The following is a 9,063-nucleotide window of genomic DNA, read 5'->3' as shown; positions in this document are numbered from 1 at the left end:
TTGCTCCTGTTGTTGCTGCTACGGCTGTACTACATTTGCCAATGCAATTGTAGGATTTGTTTGGGTTTTTTCTTGTGTATCAGTGTTTTTTCAACCGAAGAAAATATGTTTTAAAAAAAATTGAACTTTAATTGTCTGTTGGGTGGTGTTCAGTAAAGAGCGTTGCTTTTCAGTTCCTGGTGTGTGTGCTTGCTGAATGCCACTGCTGCTGTCACTGCATGTGTTGTTACTGCTTCTTCTTCTGCTGTTGCTACTGGTACTTCTTCGTCTGCTGCTGCCGCAACTGCTATTGATGCTGTTGTTGCTGCTACTGATACTAATGCTTCTGCTACTGCTGCTACGTTTGTTGCTGCTGTTGCTACTGCTGCTACTACTACTACTACTTCTTCTGCTGCTATTGTTGCTGCTACTGCTGTTGCTGCTGCTACTACTTCTGGTACGCTATATTATTTTTTCGGCTGCTGTTGTTTGATTCTACTCCTTACTGTCATTTTCGCTGCCGTTATTGCTACTTCTACTTTTCTGCTTCTCTGCTACTACTTTTATATGTTGTTGCTCCTGCTACTTTTACGTAAGTTATGGGTCAGGTCAGGTCATTAGATCTGCTACTGGTAACCTGTAATCCAGTACAACCTGTTCAGGGTCGGGTTGCCAGCGACTAAACTGGCACTCCCACCGCTCCCTTCCGGGACTGGTGAGGCGGGTGGCTAGACACCCTTATGGAGATCCATAAAAGGGCGTCGGCTCAGGAGAGCCACCGACGGCCATCTAGCTCCACCGTGCTGTGTGCATGCCACACGCAGTTGGCCCCCGGGGTGTGTCTACCCATGCATGCGAAGTCTGGATCCGGCAGAATCTGCGGAAGAAACCTGTCGGTTCAACGGAGAGGAAGGCGGTTACAGCAACGCACTGTGGAGTGCAGAGAGCAAGATGAGACACCGAAAGGATATCTTGGTCATCCACTGCATCCGTGCTCATCCTCCAGTCGTCTCGACTTAGTCTTGCCACTGGAAATTGGTGAACCCGGACGAGAGAGTGAGGTCGACGTTGCGCAACTCCTCTTCACTTTAAACAAACTCATCGCGCAAGTCATCATCATCACGTAAGTCAGCTGTTCCTGCTACTATTTCTGTTGCTGCTGCTGCAACTACCTTTACAACAATTGTCTCATATACCCCGTCTTTCCCGGTCGCTCTCTCTTCAAATCCATTAACAATATTACTAGCGTCAGCAAAAACCACTACCAGCTTACATTTAATCTCAATAATAGAAAAAGCCAGCAGTCATATATAAGCGCCACTCCAGCTTTCACTTCATCGTGAAAGTGGTAGCAGTTAACTGACCCAGTACGGCCAGTCCTCTCTTCTCCTCTACACAGACCCCTCGGATGTCCAGTGGGTGTCTGAATGACCCAACCTTTAGCTTCCGTCGTCAGAATTGTGGTATTCTTTGTCAACATTCACGTCTTCAGTATAAGAGCCTTCCGCTTGCAATATTTTGATGATGGTAATTGGGGTGAAACGCTGTTAACGTCGTCTCTTTCGCCGTTCGTATGGAGAGTGTGAGTTAATAGAAGTAGTAGTAGTAGTAGTGGTGTGTCATTGAAATACTATCAGTTCCATTGTGTGGTTCTGGTTGGTTGTTACCAGGCAACAGAACACGAACCCAACTTCCAGGTGGAGCTGTCATCACCCACAGGGGGCGCTGAGATCGGGAAGATTCCCAGGGCGATCGTCACCTTGATCAATGATGAGGGTGAGTGAGTGAGTGGGCGAGGGGAGTCAGTGACTTCATTGTGTGTGTGAAACTCGGATAGGTTTATGTGTGAGAAAGCATGGAAGCGCTGCAGCCCCTCACAGTCAGATTTTTGTCACAGAGGCACGAACCTGCTCTCGTGCCTGCTTGGTTTCAGTGACTGATATGCGAGCACACGATTGTCATGTGTGGCGTATCGTTGTACACGTGCACACGCACAGGCGCTTACGCACTCACGCATGCATGTGTGCACGAACACACATACATTTCCACACTCACGCATGCACATTACATTATGTTCCCACAGACACATATCTACACATCGTCATATTGTTTCCTTGACTCTGTGTCTGTCTGTCTGTATATCTTCTTTTCAGACATTCAAGAATCCAGCCATGAGCCAACCAACACACACTCACACAGACACAGACACAGACACAGAAACAGACACATACAGACACACACAGACACACACACACACGCGCGCGCGCGCGCCTTTCCTTCTTTACTGTCCACCACAGAGTTCACTCCCTTCCTTCCTGTCCAGCACAGAGTTCACTCCCTTCCTTCCTGTCCAACACAGAGTTCACCCCCTTCCTTTCTGTGGACCAGAGAGTTAATCCCCTTTCCTTCCGGTCCATCACAGAGTTCACCCCCTTCCTGTCCAGCACAGAGTTCGCTCCCTTCCTTCCTGTCCAGCACAGAGTTCACTCCCTTCCTTCCTGTCCAACACAGAGTTCGCTCCCTTCCTTCCTGTCCAACACAGAGTTCACTCCCTTCCTTCCTGTCCAGCACAGAGTTCACTCCCTTCCTTTCTGTCCAACACAGAGTTCACTCCCTTCCTTCCTGTCCAACACAGAGTTCACCCCCTTCCTTCCTGTCCAACACAGAGTTCACCCCCTTCCTTCCTGTCCAACACAGAGTTCACCCCCTTCCTTCCTGTCCAACAAAGAGTTTAAAGCCTCTTTCCTTCCTTTCTTCCTCCCCCCCCCCTTCCTTCCTGTCCATCACACAGTTCAGCACATGGTGTCCAGCCACCCCTCACACACTCTTTCTCCCTGTCCACAGAGTTCAGCAGCGTGGTGTCCCGGATCGCGGCCAAGACCCAGCACAACCTTCAGGACCTTCAGCTGGACGGGTCTTCGTGGGGCCAGCAGTTCTACGCGGCCATGAACGTCAACGGGGGTGATATCGACTCCGCCACCAAGCTGGACTACGTGTTGCACTTCGTCACCTTCTTCTGGAAGGTGGGTTTCTTTGTAGTCTTCTTCTTTTTCTTATCATCATCATCATCATCGTCATCATCATCATCATCATCATCATCATCATCATCGTCACTACTTTGATGTTGGTCCTTCGGATTCGAAGATGACATGGCTTCTTCTTCTTCTTCTTCCTCGTTCATGGGCTGCAACCCCCACGTTCACTCGTATGCACACGAGTGGGCTTTTTCGTGTATGACCGTTTTTACCTCGCCATGTAGGCAGCCATACTCCGCTTTCGGGGGGGTGCATGCTGGGTATTTCTTGTTTCCATAACCCACCGAACGCTGACATGGATTACAGGATCTTTAACGAGCGCATTTGATCTTCTGCTTGCATATACACACGAAGGGGGTTCAGGCACTAGCAGGTCTGCACATGTGTTGACCTGGGAGATTGTAAAAATCTCCACCCTTTACCCACCAGGCGCCGTGACCGTGATTCGAACCCGGGACCCTCAGATGACCATGGCTTCAAATATCAGATGGAAGATCGTCGGTGTGTGTGGGTCCAGAGGTGACTGATGAGGCAAATCCGGGCCCTGAATGCTACCCCACTACTACTACTACTACTACTACTACTACTACTACTACTGTTGTTGATGTTGTTGCTATGATGATGATGATGATTAATTATTATCATCATTAGTAGTAGTGGTAGTAGTAGCAGAAGTGTTTTTTGTTATGACTATTATAAACATTTCTAAACATTACATCTTGCCTTTTGTGACTTTTTATTGAAAGGTTGGTCACTCTATCATTCTTCTTATTCTCAAGGCCTGACTAAGCGCGTTGGGTTACGCTGCTGGTCAGGCATCTGCTTGGCAGATGTGGTGTAGCGTATATGGATTTGACCGAACGCAGTGACGCCTCCTTGAGCTACTGATACTGATACTTCTTCTTATTATTATCATTATGATCATAATTCTAATTTTGAAAACACAGATTACGGCTCGCATTCAGTGACATTCTTCTGAAGACTAATTCTCTTTTTCTTCTTAAAGTCAACATGTTGCACTGAATGACAGTTTTCTGGATGTTTGTTGAATTGCGTTAGAAGTTATAGATAAGGCTACGTCTTGTTCTTTTTTTGTGTGGTTTCTTTTATCTTCCTTTTTGTGATTTTCTTTTTCTTGATGATTGATCAAATTTGACAACAGCAACAAATTTTTCCACTGTCTGCAGTCCTGACTTTGAAAAAACAAACAAACAAACAAAAAACCCTCCAAAAAACCACAAGGCTTTTTGTGTAAGCGCCAATAAGTTGCCTGACTCGACTATGGGCAGAAAAAAAAGGAAAGAGAATTTTTCAGCTTTCAGGAAGGTGTCGAACCTTGCAGACTGATCCATACATGCTACATCGCATCTGCTTGAAAAAAAAAGAAGAATAAAATAGCAACTACCTGTCCCAGTGTGTTGCTCAGGACATGACGCTAAACGTAGGCTTGTATAAAAAAAGGAATTAAAACATACAAACACACAAACAAAAATAAAATACGACAGAATAAAATAAAACAATGTAAAATAACATAAAATAGCATAAAATGACATGGAATAACATGAAATAAACTAAAACAGATAAACAAAAGAAACCAATAAGTAAACACAAATATAATGAACAATACGTATACACGTGAAAGGCAGACACTTGAAATTACAAACCAAAAAAAACAAAAACAAAAACAAAACAAAAAACACACAAAAAAACTAGGCCATGTCCTCCATCCAACGAACGTGTCTTGTGCACGCCCACAAAGTCTTGGGACTGCTCTCTGGATGCTGCAGGTGCTGTTCGCCTTCATCCCTCCCACGTCCATCATGGGGGGCTGGGCCACCTTCTTCGTGTCTCTGGTCTTGATCGGCGTCCTGACGGCCATCATCTCTGACCTGGCCTCCATCTTCGGCTGTCTGGTGGGGCTGTCCGACACCATCACTGGTCAGTAGGCTGTGTTGTGTTGTGTTGTGTTGTGTTGTGTTGTGTTGTGCTGTGTTGTGTTGTGTTGTGTTGTGTCGTGTTGTGTTGTCCGACACCATCACTGGTCAGTGTGTTGTGTTGTGTTGTGTTGTGTTGTCCGACACCATCACTGGTCGGTAGGCTGTGTTGTGTTGTGTTGTGTTGTGTTGTGCTATGTTGTGTTGTGTTGTGTTGTGTTGTCCGACACCATCACTGGTCAGTGTGTTGTGTTGTGTTGTGTTGTGTTGTGTTGTGTTGTGTTGTGTTGTGTTGTGTTGTGTTGTGTTGTGCTGTGCTGTGTTGTGTTGTGCTATGTTGTGTTGTGTTGTGTTGTGTTGTGTTGTCCGACACCATCACTGGTCAGTGTGTTGTGTTGTGCTGTGTTGTGTTGTGTTGTCCGACACCATCACTGGTCAGTGTGTTGTGTTGTGCTGTGTTGTGTTGTGCTGTGTTGTGTTGTCCGACACCATCACTGGTCAGTAGGCTGTGTTGTGTTGTGTTGTGTTGTGTTGTGTTGCGTTGCGTTGTGTTGTGTTGTGTTGCGTTGCGTTGCGTTGTGTTGTGTTGTGTTGCGTTGCGTTGCGTTGCGTTGTGTTGTGTTGTGTTGTGGTGTCCGACACCATCACTGGTCAGTAGGCTGTGTTGTGTTGTGTTGTGTTGTGTTGTGTTGTCTGACACCATCACTGGTCTGTGGGCTGTGTTGTGTTGTGTTGTGTTGTGTTGTTTTGTGACTCAAGGGCTCACTAAGCGAGTTGGGTTATGTTGCTGGTCAGGTATCTGTCCAGCAGATATGGTGTAGCGTATATGGATTTGTCCGAACGCATTGACGCCTCTTTGAAATACTGACTGTATTGTATTGTATTCTGTTGTATCGTATCGTATTGTATTGTATTGTGTTGTGTTGTGTTGTGTTGTATTGTATTGTGCTAATAGTTTGTTATGATGTGTTGTATTGTGTGGCAGCGTTGTTCTCAACTCTTTGAAGTTTATCCAGTGAAGTTTTTGGAATGTCAGCAAGAATAGAAATGCAGTAATCAATCCTAGACAAAACAAATGCACAGACTAACGTTTTGGTTGCTTCCATAGACAGGCAACGACGAATAGAACTGATTCTTCGCAACTCAACATAAAATGATTTGCAAATGTTTGAAATGTGTTGCCGGAATGACAGACTTTGGTCAAGACTGACACGGAGGCTCCGCACTGATTGGGAGACAGGAATGACAGTGTTGTTACCCAGAAGAGAATGAGGGAGAGACGGGTGGTTCATAAATTTCTTGGGGCAAGCAAGCAACAGTTCAGTCTTTTCATCATTTAGCTGTAGTTTGTTGAAGGTCATCCTAGACTTCAAGTCTGTTGTACACTTTTGCATGTGTGTCATCAGTTTGTTCAGTTTCAGCAATAGACTTCGACTGGTAGAGTTGAGTGTCGTCAGCGAAGCTCTCGTGCAAGAGACAGTGACTCAGACAGTGGGGGTAGCATACAGAACAAACAGAACAGGGCCAAAGACTGATGCCTGATTCATTACGTATGACTGAAACCAGGAAAGAGCAAGACCGTGAATGCTAAAAGAATGTTTGAGTCTTTCAATGAGAAGTGTATGATCAATTATAGCAAATGCTGTAGTAAGATTTGAAAGAGCAAGAAATGAAATTTTGTCTACATCTAAACCACCTGAGAATGAGAGGCTAGGAGAAATTTTGCATTGACTTTTATTGCTGTATGTAAAATCTCAGGCGCAGTGTCATCAAAGGTTGATGGTTTGACCAGCGCGTTGGGCTTACGCGAAGGTCACTCATATTCTCCTTTCTCTTTGCTCCCCCTTTCTTTATTAACAGCAGTTGGCCAGCTAGTGATGGCCTAGAGGTAACGCGTCCGCCTAGGAAGCGAGAGAATCTGTGCGCGCTGGTTCGAATCACGGCACAGCCCCCGAAATTTTCTCCCCCTCCACTAGACCTTGAGTGGTGGTCTGGACGCTAGTCATTCGGATGAGACGATAAACCGAGGTCCCGTGTGCAGCATGCACTTAGCGCACGTAAAAGAACCCACGGCAACAAAAGGGTTGTTCCTGGCAAAATTCTGTAGAAAAATCCACTTCAATAGGAAAAACAAATAAAACTGCACGCAGGAAAAAAATACAAAAAAATGGGTGGCGCTGTAGTATGGCGACGCGCTCTCCCTGGGGAGAGCAGCCCGAATTTCACACAGAGAAATCTGTTGTGATAAAAAGAAATACAAATACAAATACAAAAATGTAGTGAAGCGTGTATTATGTATCAGTGCAGTCCGCAAAGCTTTGACATGCCCTTGGAACGAACTGAAACAAAAAGTGAAACGGGTGCCTTTGACTTTCAGCCATCACGTTTGTGGCTCTGGGTACCTCCATGCCGGACACCTTCGCCTCGCGGACAGCAGCCCTGCACGAGCGGCACGCGGACGTTGCCATTGGCAACATCAACGGCTCCAACGCCGTCAACGTCTTCCTGGGGCTGGGGCTGCCCTGGTTTCTAGCCGCCATCTACTGGAAAATCAAGGTTGTGTGAGTGTGTGTGTGGAGGGTGGGGTGGGGTGGGGTGGGGAGTGTGTGTGTGTGTGTGTGTGTGTGTGTGTGTGTGTGTGTGTGTGTGTGTGTGTGTGTTGTGGTGTAGGTGTGTGTGTGTGTGTGTGTGTGTGTGTGTGTGTGTGTGTGTGTGTGTGTGACAGTAACAGTGTGTGTGTGTGCGTGTGTGTGTGTGTGTGTGTGTGTGTGTGTGTGACAGTGGTGTGTGTGTGTGTGTGTGTGTGTGTGTGTGTGTGTGTGTCAGAGACTGTGTGTGTGTGTGAGACAGTGTGGTGTGTGTGTGTGTGTGTGTGTGTGTGTGTGTGTGTGTGTGTGTGTGTGTGTGTGTGTGTGTGTGTGTGTGAATGCCAGATGATTTGAAGTTTTTTTTCCTTCTCACACTTGTTGTTGTTGCTGTTGTGACCTTTTGTCACCATGGACTTCTCGGCGTTAAATTCGGGCTGCTCTCCCACAGTGTAGATCGGGAGATTCCTATCATCTGGCTTACAACGAATAAACGTGCCTTTGTCTCGTAGAGAGTTAAAGTATCTATTTCTTGTTTAGCACTGAACCTCTCTTCGCCTCACTCATTTTCCCAGTACGAAAAATCAACAGAATCAACGACAGTGTATAGTCAGTTCGGGTTTTCTGTAACCTCAGACATGGCAACTAACCATTGTCTTTTTTCCCGCTCTACAAGGAAACACTAATTCATATTCCAGCATCTTATCATCATCATCATCATCATCATCAAAACAGTAGTAGTAGTAGTAGTAGTAGTAGTAGTAGTAGTAGTAGTAGTTGTAATGATTATGATAATAATGATGGTGGTGATGATGATGAAAAGAAGATCATCATCATCATAACAACAGTAGTAGTAGTTATGATTATGATGATAATGATGATGGTATTGTTGATATTTAGAAAAAGAAGAAGTAGATCATCATCAGCAACATCATTATAGCAGCAGCAGTAGTAGTTATGATAATAATGATGGTGGTGTTGATGATATTTAGAAAAAGAAGATCATCATCACCTCACCGATACACTGTATTTCCCACAGGGCGGAAAGCTGACGGTGACGACAGAGTCTCTCGGGTTCAACGTGACGTTGTTCGCCGCTCTAGCTCTGTGCACTGTGGCCATCCTGATGGCACGCCGCCACCTCTCGGTGTTCGGCAAGACGGAGCTAGGGGGGACCACCCGCCCCAAGTGGTTCTCCGCCATCCTGATCGCGTTCTTCTGGATACTATACATCCTGCTGTCCATCCTGAAAGCCCTGGGAATCATCGACGTGGGCTTCTAGAGAGGGGGAGGGGGGTGGCGGGGGTGACAGTGGCGGGTGCCCGTGGCCCAAATGACTTGTAGCACTGGATTCTCGCCCGACTTGTCCTGCGTTCGATGCTCTCCGGGTTGGGGTTCGGCGCACCTGGTGGTTTAAAGAGGGTGGACATTTTTCCGATCTCCCGGGGTCAGCATGATACGTGCAGGCCTGCTGGTGCCTCAACCCCCTTTCGTGTGTGAATGCATGGGTAAGATCAAACACGCACGTTA

General features: G+C 46.3%; 1 protein-coding gene across 1 annotated transcript in view; it reads left to right on the top strand.

The window, feature by feature from the left end:
• LOC143290603 (sodium/calcium exchanger Calx-like) overlaps positions 1 to 8,815 on the top strand; it is a 31,231-nt gene extending 22,416 nt beyond the window's left edge. Inside the window, exons 9-13 of the mRNA XM_076600203.1 lie at positions 1,650 to 1,755; positions 2,824 to 3,002; positions 4,802 to 4,952; positions 7,326 to 7,504; positions 8,573 to 8,815. Coding sequence (XP_076456318.1) covers positions 1,650 to 1,755; positions 2,824 to 3,002; positions 4,802 to 4,952; positions 7,326 to 7,504; positions 8,573 to 8,815 — 858 coding nt within the window. The remainder of the gene's footprint in view (positions 1 to 1,649; positions 1,756 to 2,823; positions 3,003 to 4,801; positions 4,953 to 7,325; positions 7,505 to 8,572) is intronic.
• Positions 8,816 to 9,063: the final 248 nt, after the last annotated feature.

The sequence above is a fragment of the Babylonia areolata genome, chromosome 1 (genome assembly GCF_041734735.1).
Source record: "Babylonia areolata isolate BAREFJ2019XMU chromosome 1, ASM4173473v1, whole genome shotgun sequence".
Lineage (NCBI taxonomy): Eukaryota > Metazoa > Mollusca > Gastropoda > Neogastropoda > Buccinidae > Babylonia > Babylonia areolata.
Note: the sequence above shows the minus strand (reverse complement) of the source record. Positions and strands in the feature narration are given on the sequence as shown.